Source organism: Hemitrygon akajei, chromosome 12 (genome assembly GCF_048418815.1).
Source record: "Hemitrygon akajei chromosome 12, sHemAka1.3, whole genome shotgun sequence".
NCBI classification, from domain to species: Eukaryota; Metazoa; Chordata; class Chondrichthyes; order Myliobatiformes; family Dasyatidae; genus Hemitrygon; species Hemitrygon akajei.
The window spans coordinates 3,578,486-3,595,408 of record NC_133135.1 but is presented as its reverse complement, the minus strand read 5'-3'; the positions used below and the strand labels follow the sequence as shown (position 1 = coordinate 3,595,408).

Below are 16,923 nucleotides of genomic sequence, written 5' to 3'. Positions count from 1 at the left end.
TTGCATTTGCCTTCCTTACCATCGACTCAACCTGCAATTTAACCTTTAAGGAATCTTGCATGAGGACTCCCAATATGTCCTTTCCCCACTTCTTTATGCGTCTGCATAAATACATCTTCAATACCTCAATCAAAGCTGCTTCTCACCACTGCTGGCAGCACATTCCAGCCACCCACCACTCTCTGTGTAAAAAACAAACTTTCCCTGGACATCTCCTTTAAACTTTCCCCTCTCTAGTATTTGACATTTCCACCCTGGGAAAGACACTCAGACTGTCTACCCTACCTCTGCCTCTAATAAGGTTGTACTTCTATCAAATCTTCCCTCAGCCTCTATTGATCTAGAGAGAACAATCCAAGCTTGTTCAGCCTCTCCTCACACCTAAAATTCTCTAGTCCAGTCAGCATTCTGGTGAACCTCTTCTGTACCTTCTCCAAAGCCCTCATATCAAGGAGGGCTTTGGAGAAGGCCCTCATATCAAGGAGCCCTCATATCAAGAAGCCCTCATATCAAGGAGCTCCATCCCCCAGGACCTTCTCATTGCTACAGGAGCCTGAAGATACACATTCATTTCAGGAAGAGTTTCTTCCCCTTGACCTCCTTAATTCAATTACCCCACCAGTGGCTTTTGGGACCACCTGGTGAAGGAAGCCATTGAAATAAGACTAGAGAAAAAGAATTTTAACAAAGACAAAGGTCTCTCTAAGTAAGAACTGGAATTTGATTGTAAACATGGTGGATCAGTGGAAACCTGATTGATTGATGACTGACCAATCAGGAGGGATGGACAACAGGAGTTGAGTATATGCCATTGAACCACACATGCCTAGGCATCAGCCCTGATGAAGATGGAGGAGTTTGTCACCGAAACGGCGTTTAAAATTGAAACCTGTACCTGACTGGAAGCCTGAGAGAAGTTTACTAGCGAGACCAGAGTTTTATACAGCTGTGTCTGACATTTATGCCCAATTCCTAGAAGCATGAAGGCAAGCAGGCCTTCGCCTTGCTTATATCCCTATGCACTTGTGTCACCTCTTTCAGGAAACTATGTCCTTGCACCCCCAAATTCTCTCAGTACATTTCTGCTCATTTTGTGAATGTACAATCTATCTATATAAGCTGTCTAACCGTACATATTCATTACTTTTGTGTTTTTCATTATTGTTGCATTTTATTTTTGTGCTGTACGGTATCCAGAGTAGAAGTTATTTCATTCTCCTTTGTACTTATGTACACAAAGTGTTACAGTCCTGAATTTTGTATCTGGCGGTCCTGCCATTTACTCTCTACTTTCTCCTTACACTGACCTCCCAAAGCACATCACTTCGCCCATGCCTGAATTACTCTCCTTCTGCCAGGTCTCAGCCCATGTTTCCAACCATTCTCTACCCTGCTGAATCCTTTCACAACCTTCCACCAATCTTTGTGTCGACTGCAAATTTACGAACCCACCTGCCTATCAAAATGATTTACCGGTATATTGATCACGAAAACACAGGGCCTGTGGAACACCACGAGTCACAGACCTTCAGCAAGAATAAACCCGTCTATCTCTCTCCTCCACTTTTGTAATCCAATGGTCCAAATCCTATGTTCCTTGTGGGATACTGTTGTCCTTCCACAATCACTGACTGCAAAATGCTGCAGCTGCTGACAGTCCTGCAGGAAAATGGGAAGGTCTGGGAACTCTTGGCAAAATGGGAGGTAAATGCACCTCTGATCTCACATCCTCACCTTCAAGTCCAGAGTCAGGTTCAAGTTCAGGTTAAGGGTCAGATTTGTTTATCACACGTACGTCAAAGCAGACAGTGAAATGTGTTGTTTGTGTTAACTCAACCTACCAACAGCAAAACATGCCTCTTTCCCATCCTCAATACACACACACACACACACTCTCTCACACTCACAGGAACACACACACACACACACACACACACATACACACACACACACACACTCTCTCACACTCACAGGAACACACACACACACACACACACACAAACACACACACAGACACACACACACACTCTCACACTCACAGGAACACACACATACACACATATGCACACACACACACAGACACACACAAACACACACACACACACACTCTCACACTCACAGGAACACACACATACACACACACACTCACAGGAACACACACACACACACACACACTCACAAACACACACTCACAGGAACACACACACACACACACACTCACACTCACAGGAACACACACACACACACAAACACATACATGCATACACGCACACTCACACTCACACACACACACACTCACACACACACACACATACACACACACACACACACTCACACTCACACTCACACACACACACACACACACACGTTACACAGAAATCCATCGTTCCTGTTGAGGGTTATCTATCAATGACGGAGAGATCTTGGCAGAGTAAAACAGTCTTGGACAGAAGGTATGAGGAGTGAGCTGCAGGCTCATGCTAACTGCTGGAGGAGCTCAGGAGATCAGGCAGGGTTATAGACAGAACATTTCAGGCCCAAACCCTTCATCAGGACTGAAATGTTGACTGCTTATTCCCTTCCAGAGGTACTTGCAGAGTTCCTCCAGCACTTTGTGAGTGTTGCTCAAGATTTCCAGCATCTGCAGAGCCTCTTGTGTGTAAAACAGAGGCAGGAAGGAGGCTTAGAGGGTATTTGCACAGGATATTGGATAGGGAGGTGTTGAGAGGTGGAAACTGCTTCTGTGACTATTTCTCTAACTGACACTCACCCTGACAGCAAGAGCTGGGCACACAAGACAGTGATAGGAAAAACACCCGATGCTCAGGCGCTGAGGAAAGATCCAAGGAAACAGTTTGATGCAGGGAGGGACATTAGAATCAGGTTAAACGTCACTGGTTATGTTGCGAAATTTATTGTTTTGTAGCAGCAGTACATTGTAATGTCTAAAAATAAAAACTACAAATTACTATCAGAAATGCAACACTCTGTAACTTCAAAACATGAAACTAATTCAAAGGAATACACAGAAGTCTGAAATGTGGGTCTAACTTTGAGTTTACTTTAAGTGAGCTGTACACATATCATGTAGTAGCATCTTGACGTATGCAAATCACTTATTTGTGACACATAGCTCATAATGAAATATTTAAATGGGCAAGAATGCTTAATCAACCGATATACAAGATTACTCAAATATTACTTAAATTTTAAATGCACAAGTACATTAAAAATTAAATTAACCAAGTAGTGCAAAAATAGAGCAAAAAATATTGTGGTAGTGTGCACGGCTTCAGTGTCCATTCAGGATTCTGATAGCGGAGGGGGAGAAGCTGTCCCTAAAGTGTTGGGTGTGTGTCTTCAGGCTCCTGTACCTCCTCCCTGATGGTAGCAATGAGAAGAGGGCATGACCTGGGTGATGGGGGTCCTGTATCATTGACGATGTCTGCAGGCTCCTGTACCTCCTCCCTGATGGTAGCAATGAGAAGAGGGCATGACCTGGGTGATGGGGGTCCTGTATCATTGACGATGTCTGCAGGCTCCTGTACCTCCTCCCTGATGGTAGCAATGAGAAAAGGGCATGTCCTGGGTGATGAAGATTTTTATTGACGGATGCTGCCTTTCTGAGTCATCACCTTTTAAAGGTGTCCTCAGTGCTGGGGAGGTGAGTGCCCATGATGGAGCTGGCTGAGTTTACAACCTTCTGCAGCTTTTTCCGATCCTGTGCAGTGGCCCCTCCATACCAGACAGTGATGCAACGAGAGAATGAAGTATTGCTGCTGAAGTGCCTCCTTTGTAATTGTATCAACATGCTGGGCCAAGGGTAAAAACTCAGAGTTGTTGACACCCAGAAACTCGAAGCTGCTCACTCTTACCACTGCTGATCCGTTAATGAGGGTTCCCTCAACTTCCCCTTCCTGAACTCCACAATCAATTCCTCGTTCTTACGGACATTGAGTGCAAGGTTGTTGTTGTGACACCCCTCAACCAGCTGATCTACCTCTCTCCTGTACGCCACCTCTTCAGGATTAGGTAAACTTCAGTCACACCTGGTTCTACAGGCGCAGGTACCTCTTTGGTAATGTGAACACATTCACTATGTTTAACCTCCCTCTCCTCCAGGAACAAGACAATCCTGTTCTACTTCAACATCCTGAAATGTGCCAGTCCTGTCGTGTTGACCAGCCTTCAGTGTCCCACCAAACAGGTGAGCAGTAGATAGTACCGCCCCTCCCACAGTGTGACCCTCCCTCAGTACCGCCCCTCCCACAGTGTGACCCTCCCTCAGTACATCCCCTCCCACAGTGTGACCCTCCCCCAGTACCGCCCCTCCCACAGTCTGACCCTCCCTCAGTACCCCTCCCACAGTGTGACCCTCCCTCAGTACCACCCCTCCCACAGTGTGACCCTCCCTCAGTACCCCTCCCACAGTGTGACCCTCCCGCAGTACCACCCCTCCCACAGTGTGACTCTCCCTCAGTACCCCTCCCACAGAGTGACCCTCCCTCAGTACCATCCCTCCCACAGTGTGACCCTCCCTCAGTACCCCTCCCACAGTGTGACCCTCCCTCAGTACATCCCCTCCCACAGTGTGACCCTCCCTCAGTACCCCTCCCACAGTCTGACCCTCCCTCAGTACCACCCCTCCCACAGTGTGACCTTCCCTCAGTACATCCCCTCCCACAGTGTGACCCTCCCTCAGTACCACCCCTCCCAGTGTGACCCTCCCTCAGTACATCCCCTCCCACAGTGTGACCCTCCCTCAGTACCCCTCCCACAGTGTGACCCTCCCTCAGTACATCCCCTCCCACAGAGTGACCCTCCCTCAGTACATCCCCTCCCACAGTGTGACTCTTCCTCAGTACCATCCCTCCCACAGTGTGACCCTGCCTCAGTACCACCCCTCCTACAGTGTGACCCTCCCTCAGTACCACCCCTCCCACAGTGTGACCCTGCCTCAGTACCACCCCTCCCACAGTGTGACCCTCCCTCGGTACCACCCCTCCCACAGTGTGATCCTCCCTCAGTACCACCCCTCCCACAGTGTGACCACCCCTCCCACAGTGTGACCCTCTCTCAGTACCACCCCTCCCACAGTGTGACCCTCCCTCAGTACCACCCCTCCCACAGAGTGACTCTCCCTCAGTACCACCCCTCCCACAGTGTGACCCTCCCTCAGTACCGCCCCTCCCACAGTGTGATCCTCCCTCAGTTCCACCCCTCCCACAGTGTGACCACCCCTCCCACAGTGTGACCCTCTCTCAATACCACCCCTCCCACAGTGTGACCCTCCCTCAGTACCACCCCTCCCACAGAGTGACTCTCCCTCAGTACCACCCCTCCCACAGTGTGACCCTCCCTCAGTACCCGCCCCTCCCACAGTGTGTCCCTCCCTCAGTACCACCCCTCCCACAGAGTGACTCTCCCTCAGTTCCACCCCTCCCACAGTGTGACCCTCCCTCAGTACCACCCCTCCCACAGAGTGACTCTCCCTCAGTACCACCCCTCCCACAGTGTGACCCTCCCTCAGTACCACCCCTCCCACAGAGTGACTCTCCCTCAGTACCACCCCTCCCACAGTGTGACCCTCCCTCAGTACCACCCCTCCTACAGAGTGACTCTCCTTCAGTACCACCCCTCCCACAGTGTGACCCTCCCTCAGTACCACCCCTCCCACAGAGTGACTCTCCCTCAGTACCACCCCTCCCACAGTGTGACCGTCTCTCTGACCACCGGTTCTGTTTTTCCAGCTCTGTGTTGAGAAATGTCCGAATCGTTTTGCCACCTACATTGATATCAAGTCGATCTTCAGGGTGAACAGTACCTACTGGGAATATTACCGGCAGTTCTGTCAGCCTGGCTTCAATAACCCGTGGAAGGTTGGTTCCATTTATGGTCCAGAAGGAAACGTGCCTTCGGTCCTCTATTCCAGCCCCTCCCATCATCTACATCCCAAAATTACCCTTCCCTCTCCCACTCTTCAGCCTGCCCCTGATTATCAACGCATCCAATTCATCTGTGACTGCGATAGACAGTCTGTCTGCTCCTGCTGACCACTGTCTCATGTTGGTGACCTGGTGACTGGCCCCTGATCCCAGGTGTTTACTCTTCATCAGACCCTGGCCTCACGGGTGAACGGCTCCAAACTGCTCCCCCCGCAGCAATGTTCACAACAGTCAGACAGATTGAATATTCACCCTCTTTCACTGTCAGTGTTTAACTCTTGTAGGATAACTACCAGTGTTCCCAGTGTGATATGGAGACCGGAACTGTGCATGGTGTTCCCAGTGTGATACGGAGACTGGAACTGTGCATGGTGTTCCCAGTGTGATATGGAGACTGGAACTGTGCATGGTGTTCCCAGTGTGATATGGAGACTGGAACTGTGCACGGTGTTCCCAGTGTGATACGGAGACTGGAACTGTGCATGGTGTTCCCAGTGTGATATGGAGACTGGAACTGTGCACGGTGCTCCTAGTTGTGAATGTGAGATTTATTCAGATCCATTTGTCCCTTCTATCTGCTCTGGAACTGCCACCCCAACTGCCCCGTGGATCACCTGCACACAGCAGTGAATCAAGAAGACTGCTCAACACTACCTTCTCAAGAACCAGTGAGTGAGAGGCAATTAAATGCTGGCTTAGCCTGTGAAGCCCACACCCCTTGAACAACGATGGCTCATTATTTTCTCTTGACATACTGAGCAAAGTCCTGCATTCTGTTAACCTACCGTTTCCTCTCTCTCCCTCCTCCCTTCCCCTCAGGCTGCTGGGCAGGTGATGCGAGATGAAGATTGTCCATCTATGATCATTCCCAGCCGACCATGTACGTATGAAGCTTTGTTCTCTATGGAACCTGCCCGGTTTCTGGAATGGTATTGGAGATGTTGTGTCAGGGGTGAGAGGTCAGCAGACAGTCCATGCCCAACTTACGGCCCTGGAGAACATGGTATAGCTTGGTGTAGAATATGTGTATGGTCATTCCCTGATCACACTCTGGTTATTCTCTGACCATTCACTGGGTCTCTCCCTGGTCTTTATGTAGTCATTCCCTAGTCACTCACTTGGTCAGTCCTTGGTCATTAGATGGTCACCCCCTGGTCATTATGCAGTCATACATGGTCACTCCTAAATGAATCTCTGATCACTCACTTGGTCAGTCTTCGGTCACTTACTTGGCCAGTCCCCAATCATTCCCTTCTCATTCCCAGTTTAACACTTTCTGTTATTGTTTTACCTTGTTCTACCTGGATGCATTGTGTAATGATGTTATCTGTTTGAACAGTTTGCAGGAGAGGCTTTTCACTGTGTCTGAGTACATGGGACAAGACAAACCAGTTCAATTTGCCACCATTTCCTGCAGCCAGAGTTGTAAAATATGGAAATATTGATAATGATCTGTTACTGAAATGTGGCTGTCGGCCAGAGTCGAAGAGCACAACAGCGATTGCTCTATCTAGTCCATGTTGAACTGTTATTTTGCCTATTGACCATAGCCTTCCTCATCCCTCCGATCCATATACTTATCCAAACTAAGCAAGTCCCGTCCCAGTTTAACTGTCCAAAACTATGCCAGCTACACTCAGTGGCCACTTTATTAGGTACACATGTACACCTGCTCATTAATGCAAAATCTGAACAGCCAACTCAATGCATAAAAGCATGCAGACGTGGTCAAGAGGTTCCATTCCCCCACTTGCTTATTCCACACCGACCTTTCATTCTTCTCACATGCTATTACCCACCCTCCCCCCGGGTCCTCTCCTCCTTCTCTTTCTCCTATTGTCCACTCTCCTTTCCTATCAGATTCTTTCTTCTGCAGCCCTGGACCTTTTCCAACCACCTGACTTTACCTTCTAGCTATCCTCCTTCTCTTCCCCCCAGCTTTTAATTCGGGCACCTCCCCTCTTCCTCAGTCCTGAAGAAGGGTCTCGACCCAAAACATCGGCTCTTTACCATAGATGCTGTTCCTCCAGCGTTTTGTGTGTGTTGTAAGAGGTTCAGTTGCTGTTCAAATCAGTCATCAGAATGGGGAAGGAATGTGATCTAAATGACTTTGATTGTGGGATGATTGTTGATGCCAGACGGAGTAGTCTGAGGATTTCAGAAATTGCTGATCTCCTGGGATTTTCACAAACACCTGGAGAAGAGGTTCACAACCTTTTTTATGCCATGGACCAATACTATTGAGGAAGAGGCCCTATAAACCCTGCTCTAGAGTTTACAGAGAACTGGCGTAAAATAGAAAGCATCCAGTGAGCAGCAGTTCTGTGGGTAAAAACACCTTGTTAATGAGAGAGGTCAGGGGAGAATGGCCAGACTGGTTCAAGCGACAGTAACTCAGATAACCATGTGTGTGCCGAAGAGCATCTCTGAATGCACAGCACAGTGTGGATCACGCTGCCTGAGGTGGAGGTAGAGGTAGGTACATTAGGGACATTTAAGAAACTCAGACACATGCATAATGGAAAAGTAGAGGGCTATGTGGGAGGGGAGGGTTAGATTGATCTTGGAGAAGGTTAAATAAATAAATAAATGAAAGGTTTGGCGCAACTTCATGGGCTGAAGGGCCTGTACTGTGCTGAACTTTTCTATATTCTGTCCTTATTGCTATGGAGAATGATGGGAGCAAGAATTCCAACATAGAAACATAGAAAACCTACAGCACAATACAGGCCCTTCGGCCCACAATGCTGTGCTGAACATGTACTTACTTTAGAAATTACCTAGGCTTACCCATTTTTGCTAAGCTCCATGTACTTATCCAGGAGTCTCTTAAAAGACCCTATTGTATCCACTTCCACCACCATTGTCGGCAACTCATTCCACGCACTCACCACTCTCTGTGTAAAAAACTGACATCTCTGTACCTACTTGCAGATGGGCTGAATGGACTGTGTCCTTGCTTTGTCTGCTGTGACTGGGCGGTTAGAGGCAGAGGAACGGGCCTTGCCTGTAGCCACTGGGCGGTTAGAGGCAGAGGAACGGGCCTTGCCTGTAGCCACTGGGCGGTTAGAGGCAGAGGAACAGGCCTTGCCTGTAGCCACTGGGCGGTTAGAGGCAGAGGAACGGGCTTTGCCTGTAGCCACTGGGCGTTCCGATTTCCTACCATCTCAGCTTGACTTTTCTCTCCCTCTTCCTGCCCCAGTTCTCCGTCGCTGTTTTCCTGACTTCACCACCAAGAACGGAATCCTGACGGTAGCCAACAAAACCACCTTCCGGGATGGCCGCGGGAAAACTCGCAACGTGACGGATCTCAGGGATGCAGCCAAGTAAGTGTCCGCCGGACTCCGGACTCCAGACTCCCAACTCCTGGAGCGTTCCCAGGCAGACAGGGATTGGGTTGTGAGGAGATCGATGGAGGCAATCAGACGGTGGCAGGCAATGGAGGCAGTGGGTGATCACAGGACACCAGGGGAGGAGAGCAGATCATTCCCGCAGAGAGAGAGATCTTGAACCCGATGTGTGAGAGGGTGGTCGGTCTCCATCGGGACCTGCAATGTGGACTGTGTGCCAAGGGAAATAAGATGTGCAGCTGTTACAATAACACTATCCTGATTAACTTTTCATGGAAGTTCAGAATGTTTATTGATGTAACATTCAGAAAATATATTTTTTAAAATTCCATTTGCTATCTTTGCAGTTAACTTAAGCATTTAGAATGGACTTGTCCACCTAACCCAGAGCACTACCTGCTCTGGCTGGAGTGTAATAATGTGACAGCTCATTTCTATTCTGAAGCTGGATACTCAGGTTATCGGCAGTATAAAATTAATTGAGATATGAATTAAGGATATCTGTTCACCCTGATCCGGGGGCACCTCCCCTTCTCAGACTTGATAGAGGTGTATAAGATGATAAGGGGCATAGATCAAGACTTACTTCATGGGTAGAAATTGCTAATACAAGGGGGCCTGATTTTAAGGTGTTTGGATGTATGTATACGGGGATGTTAGAGGGAGGTGTTTTTACACAGAGAGTGGTGGGTGTGTGGTAGAGACAGATACAATTGGGACATTTAAGTGACTCTTAGATAGGCAGATGGATGATAGACAGATGGAGGGCAATTTGGGAGGGAAGGGTTAGATTGATTTTAGAGTGGGTTAAATGGTTGGCACAGCATTGTGGGCCGAAGGGCCTGTATGATACTGTACTGTTCTATGTTCAATGATGAATGTTATCTGTTCACCCTGACCCAGGGGGGCTTCTCTCCTGCAGGGGTTTTTTTCCCCCAAGAAAATCTTATTTTCGCTGCTCGTTCTATTTTCCTGTGTTTGTGTTTGTTTATGTGTCTGCGTGGAAATGATCCTCACAGGTAAGGCGAGCATTCATTACCAGCTCTCGCTTTGCCCCGGGGTAGTGGAGTGTGGACTGGAGTCGCGTACACACCACACTGGAAAAGGGCAGCTGGCTTCCTGCCCCTGGAGATGCGATTGAATCTGATGGTTCTTCCACATTAGATAAATATTACAAGCAGTTTATTTAATAAACTGTCATGGTGGGGTCTGAATCAATTGCCACCATAGATGAATGAGCCCGTGGATCGATGCTCTTCTCTTCTGGATGCCAGTCAAGTATCTGAATGACTGAAGCAGCAGAACCTGCTGCTTATGGTCAAGTCAGCTTTCAAACCGCGAGAGGTTTGAAACTGCCGGGTTGCATAGCTCACACAACCTCTCGTAGTCGCAGAACACATCCGACACGATCAGGAAAGCTCACCAAGGCTTCACCTTTCTGAGGAGGCTGAAGAGAGCTGGAGTTTGCACACCTATAGTCACAGACTTCTACAGGTGCGCAGGAGAGAGAATCCTAACATGCTGCATCACTGCCTGGTACAGAAACAGCACTGGGGCAGACAGGAGACTCGACAGTGGGTATTCAACACTGACCAACGCATCACGGGCACCAGCCTACCCATGTCAAGGAAATATATTCAGAAATGTGCTGGAAAAGGGCCAGTAACATCATGAAGGATCCCACCCTCCCTATTCATGGACTGTTTGTCCCACTCCCAGATGGAGGCTACGTAGCATCCACACCAGGACCACCAGTCTCAAAAACAGTTACCTTCCCCAGGCAGTACAGCTAATCAGCCTCTCCACCCACTAACCCACCCCTCCACACCCCCAACCACCAATACTTTATAATTTCCTGTCAGAGTCACCTTGTGTAGAGATATTCTCATGTCTAGCGTCACTTTATGGACATACAACCAGTCTGTGTATATAAGTTATCTTATGTGTTTATATTTATTGTGTTTTTTTGTTGTTGTGTTCTTTATCTTGCTTTTTTTTTTGTACTGCATCAGATCTGGAGTAACAATTATTTCGTTCTCCTTTACACTTGCGTACTGGAAATGACATTAAACAGTCTGAGTCAGTTCATGCTGACAGATTTTAACCTTGGCACTTTTGCAGTGGGTAACTTTACTTTTTGTCTGATAATAAATCCTTTTTTTAATTTAAATTCACAGCAAAGTGAACCAGATCCGGCACAGATCCGACAGGTGCTGGCCTAACCTTTGACTGTGGAATGAGCTGATATGCACTAAACCTGCATGATCTTTTTGGCTGCCTTGTCTATTAGCTGTTGAGCTCATCTGGAACACAGTGCACTTTAAAGTCAGTGAGAGGTGGTGTGCAGGGGGGAAGGAAGGAAGGGTCTGTTGGGATAGCAGGAAGGCAGGAATGTAACTAGACACGACCAATCATATGAAAAACAGAACTTGACTCTGGGCCTGTTCTTGCTGGAGTTTAGAAAGCCATAAAACCATAAGACATGAGCATTATTAGGTCATTCGGCCCATTGAGTCTGTTCTGCTGTTCCATCATGGCTGATTTATTATCCCTCTCAGCACCATTCCCCTGCCTTCTCACCATCACCTATGATGCCCTGACTAAAGAAGAATTTATCAATCTCCACTTTAAATATACCCAATGACTTGGCCTCTACAGCTGCCTGGGGCATTGAATTCCACAGATTCAGCACCCTCTGGCTAAGGAAATTAATCCTCATCACCATTTTATCTCTGTTCTAATTAAAAGTCCCTCTATTTTGAAGCTGTGCCTTCTGGTCCTAGACTCCCCCACAATTGGAAACATCCTCTCCATGTCCACTTTATCTAGGCCTTTCAATATTCAATAGATTTCAATGAGGTTCCCCCCCATTCTTCTGAACTCCAGGGAGAACAGGCCCAGAGCCGTCAAGCCCTCCTCAGATGCCAACCCTTTCATTCCCGGATCATTCTCGTGAACCTCCCTAGAGAATGGGAGAAGGTCGTTAAAACCCAATGTCCAAGTACATTTATTATCAAAGTACATATATGCTACCTTATATATCCCTGAGATTCATTTCCTTGTGGGCATTCAACAGGAAAATAAAGAAATACTACAGAATTTATGCACTATAAATAAAGACTGTCAAAGAACCAGTGTGCAAGATAAGACAAATTGTGTAGAGGTTAAATAATACTGAGTTGTGGAGACGTTGAGAGTGAATCTATAGGTTGTGGAATTAGTTCGGAGTTGTGGTGAGTGAAGTTATCCATGCTGGTTCAAAACCTAGATAGAGTGGATATGGAGATATCCACTCTATGGTGGGGGTGTCTAGGATAAGAGGGCACAAATTCAGCATGGAGGGACATCCATTTAGAACAGAGATGAGGAGGAGGAAAATTTTTAGCCAGAGGATGGTGAATCTGTGGAATTTATTGCCCCAGGCAGCTGTGGAGGCCAAGTCATTGGGTGTATTTAAAGTGGAGCTTGATGGTTCTAGATTTGTCAGGGTGTTAAAGGTTCCAGGAAAAAGGCAGGAAAATGGAGTTGAGAGTGAAAAATAAATCAGTCATGGTCAAGTGGTTGAGGAGATTTGAATGGGCTGAATGGCCTAATTCTGCTCTTCACTGAGTAGCAGACAAAGAGTTAGTCAGTACAGTACTGAACTGTCACCACAGATGGTGTCCCTGTGCCTGTTTACAGGCACCTGCTGAGATGTTGTCCTTCAGAGTGACAAAACCACACGTCTTCTCCACAGATAAACAAATATCCAGTGTTCTTTCAACACTGCTTCTGGGTTATTTATTTGCCTGCATCCAGGCTGCCTTATTATTTGTCCCCAGGGAAGATTCCCATGACCAAATTGAGAAAGGATCCATATTGTGACTGATGTTTCCGGGCCCATCCGTTCGTACCTTACTACTCCACCAGTTGCCATCTATCAAACCCAGGGCTTGCCCCAATGACTGGATGAGGTAGGAGCTTGGTGGACATCAGATGAAGAAAAGATGTGCTGGCATTCACAGGGTCCAGAGGAGATTCACGAGAATGGTTTCAGGAATGAAAGGGTCAACATGAAGAGTATTTGATGGCTCCGGGCCTATACTCACTGGAGCTAAGAAGAATGGTGGGGAGAGGGAGGAATCTCATTGAAACCTATCGAATAGTGAAAGGCTTAGACAGAGTGGATGTAGAGAAGATGTTTCCTATGGGGGAGTCTAGGACCAGAGGGTACAACCTCAGAATAGGGGAACATCCATCTAGAACAGAGATGAGGAGGAATTTCTTTATCCAGATGGTGGTGAATCTGTGGGATTCGCTGACCTGGATGGCTGTGTAAGTGAAGTCACTGAGTATATTTAAAGCAGAGGATGATAGGTTTTTGATTAGTTAGGGCATTAAATGTTATTGGGTGCAGGCAGGAAAACGGGATTTAGAGGGATAATAAGTCAGCTAAGATGAAGTGACAGAACAGACTTGATGGACTGAGGGGCCTAATTCTGCTCCAATGTCTCATGTCTCAGTGTATGGTTACACAATCATCCTACCCCACCTTGACTGGAGAACTCTTTACTGTTATTTCCAGAGTGGAATTTGAAGGTGGATTTGGGGACAGAAAGCTTATGTCAGAAACTGCAGGAGGAGACTCTTTGAATGTTTGGAAGTCTATGGTTGAAAAGCAGGAAATTTCTGTTCTCTTGTGAGAACAGATCTTTGTGGAGACTAGTGCCAGGTTTAAAAAGCAACCAGGACATATTATTAGGGTATTGGGAACTTATCAACGGCCAAGAAAAAGAAGTGAGGTCAAAGTGGAGTGGCCATAGTGGGGTAGAATTAGAGTGGAGAACTAAGGTTTTGGCTTTAGAGGCTGTGCTGAGAGAAACAGAGGCTAAGTTGGGGTTTCTGTCAAATTTCTCTCTCTTTCTTAATTATTGAGTAATGAGAACGGATCCCAGGGCAGTGGTATGCTCTTTTTGCAAGATGTGGGTGATCTCGGCTACCTCCAGGGAGAAGTGCAACTCCTAACAGGCTGTGTCAGGGAACTGGAGCAGGAGGTGGATGAACTGCAGCTTATACAGGAGAATGAGGAGGTGGTAGGTAGGAGCTACAGGGAGGTAGTCACCCCTAAGTTGCAGGAGGCAGATATCTGGATGACTGTCAAGAGAGGGAAAGGGAAAAAGCACCCAGTGCAGAATTGCCCTGTGGCCGCTCCCCTCAATAATACCACTTTGGATTCTGCTGAGGGGGGCAACATACCAGGGGAAAGCCACAGTGACCAGGTCTCTCGATGGGGGTGGGGGGTGGTGGTTTTGAACCAGGTCATAGTCTCAGCTGAAAGATTAGTTAGTCAGGGCAGATGTGAGAATTACTTTGTCACTCACAGGGTGGTGAACCTTTGGAACATGGTTTGACAGGTGATAAAGAAGGTGTACAGCATGCACCTGATGAAGGGCCTTGGCCTGAAACGTTGATTGTTTACTCTTTTCCTAGATGCTGCCTGGCCTGCTGAGTTCCTCCAGCATTTTGTGGGTGTTGCTTAGACTTCAGGTGACTCTTGGATAAGGTGTAGCACCTGATCAGGGTCATATGCAGCCATGGAAACAGGCGGTGGATGGTTGTATGAGCAGCTGGTGAACATCACAAGTCCTGGTTATGCGACCACTGACGCCAGGCAGAGTCTCGGAAGAGTATTGGTTATGACTGGGGTCCCCTGTCTTGTAAATGCACTGTCTAGAAAAAGGCAATGGCAAACAACTACTATAATGGAACATCTATAAATTAAAATATGAAATATATATAAAAATAAATTCAGTAAGCGGTACAAGACAGTGTGATCAATGAATCAGGATTAGGTTTTTGTCGTGAAATTTGTTGTTTTGAGGCAACAATACAGTGCAATACATAATAAAAAACTATAAATTACAACAAGAAATAAATATTAAAAGCTTAAATTAAAGAAGTAGTGTAAAAGGAAAGCAGGAAAAGTATAGTGAGGTAGTGATCATGGCTCAGAGTTCATTCAGGAATCTGATGGTGGAGGGGAAGAAGCTGAAACATGAAGTGTGTGTCTTCAGGCTCCTGTACCTCCTCAATGGTAGAAATGAGAAGAGGGCATGTCCTGGGTGATGAGTGGCCTTGCTGAGGCAGCATCTTTTGTCAGTGTCCTCGATGCTGGGAAGGCTGAAACCCATGATTGAGTTGGCTGTTTACAACTATCTGCAAGTTTTTCTGATCCTGTGCAGTGCTTCCCTCCTCCTGCATACCAGACGGAGAACTAGCAGAATTGGATAACAACTGGGAAAAGGGATGTGGGGAGAGTTTGTGGTGGTGGCGCTGACTGCGGGAGAAGGGGAAGGTCTGCGTTTCACAAGCCTCAACATTTCAAAGTGCTTCACAGATGCAGCAATGCTAATGCCATTTACTGGTTGTGGCTGCCCTCGACGTTGGAACCCTTGGACTAACCCGACCTTCCTGCGCACTGTTAGCACTTCCCCAGGGAGGCATTAATTCTTTAACGACTAATCAGCTGCGGTTCAAACGGCCTCACAGCAAGAGATCATAGCAGTGCTGCGGTTTGTAGACATTGCCCACATCTGCACTGTGGGTGTCACAGAGTGTAGAGACAGGAGCTCTTCGATCTGGGGGGGGGGGGGGGCAGTTATCTGGTTACTGCAAGGTTGCACTTGGTGAGATCTTACTTAGGACAGATTTGTTGGCATCACATTAATAACCACGGGAGCGGCTCAGAGGGAGGGCAGGTACTGAGAGAGGGTCACACTGTGGGAGGCAGGTACTGAGGGTGCATCTTACAGTGGGAGGGCAGGTACTGAGGGTGCATCTTACGGTGGGAGGGGTGGTACTGAGGGAGGGTCACACTGTGGGAGGGGTGGTACTGAGGGAGGGTCACACTGTGGGAAGGGCGGTATTGAGGGAGAGTCACACTGTGGGAGGGGTGGTACTGAGGGTGCGTCTTACGGTGGGAGGGGTGGTACTGAGGGAGGATCACACTGTGGGAGGGGTGGTACTGAGGGAGGGTCACACTGTGGTTGAGGTGGTGCTGAGGGAGGTTCACACTGTGGGAGGGGTGGTACTGAGGGAGAGTCACGCTGTGGGAGGGGTGGTACTGAGGGAGGGTCACACTGTGGGAAGGGCGGTATTGAGGGAGAGTCACACTGTGGGAGGGGTGGTACTGAGGGAGGGTCACACTGTAGGAGGGTGGTACTGAGGGAGGGTCACACTGTGGGAGGGGTGGTACTGAGGGAGGGTCACACTGTGGGAAGGGCGGTATTGATGGAGAGTCACACTGTGGGAGGGGTGGTACTGAGGGAGGGTCACACTGGGAGGGGTGGTACTGTGGGAGGGGTGGTACTGAGGGTGCATCTTACGGTGGGAGGGGTAGTACTGAGGGAGGGTCACACTGTGGGAAGGGCGGTATTGAGGGAGAGTCACACTGTGGGAGGGGTGGTACCGAGGGAGGGTCACACTGTGGGAGGGGTGGTACTGAGGGAGGGTCACACTGTGGGAGGGGTGGTATTGAGGGAGAGTCACACTGTGGGAGGGGTGGTACTGATGGAGGATCACACTATGGGAGGGGTGATAATGAGGGAGGGTCACACTGTGAGAGACAGACAGACAGACATACTTTATTG

At 48.1% G+C, this 16,923-nt stretch overlaps 1 protein-coding gene across 3 annotated transcripts in view; it reads left to right on the top strand.

Moving 5' to 3' along the window:
* Positions 1-16,923, top strand: part of slc44a5b (solute carrier family 44 member 5b) — a 180,492-nt gene that overhangs the window by 99,584 nt on the left and 63,985 nt on the right. For 2 of the 3 annotated variants that reach the window (XM_073062497.1, XM_073062496.1), the window contains exons 5-9: positions 4,123-4,207; positions 5,751-5,879; positions 6,765-6,825; positions 9,148-9,271; positions 11,473-11,505. In XM_073062497.1, coding sequence (XP_072918598.1) covers positions 4,123-4,207; positions 5,751-5,879; positions 6,765-6,825; positions 9,148-9,271; positions 11,473-11,505 — 432 coding nt within the window. The remainder of the gene's footprint in view (positions 1-4,122; positions 4,208-5,750; positions 5,880-6,764; positions 6,826-9,147; positions 9,272-11,472; positions 11,506-16,923) is intronic. The other variant, XM_073062498.1, reaches the window with a different exon arrangement.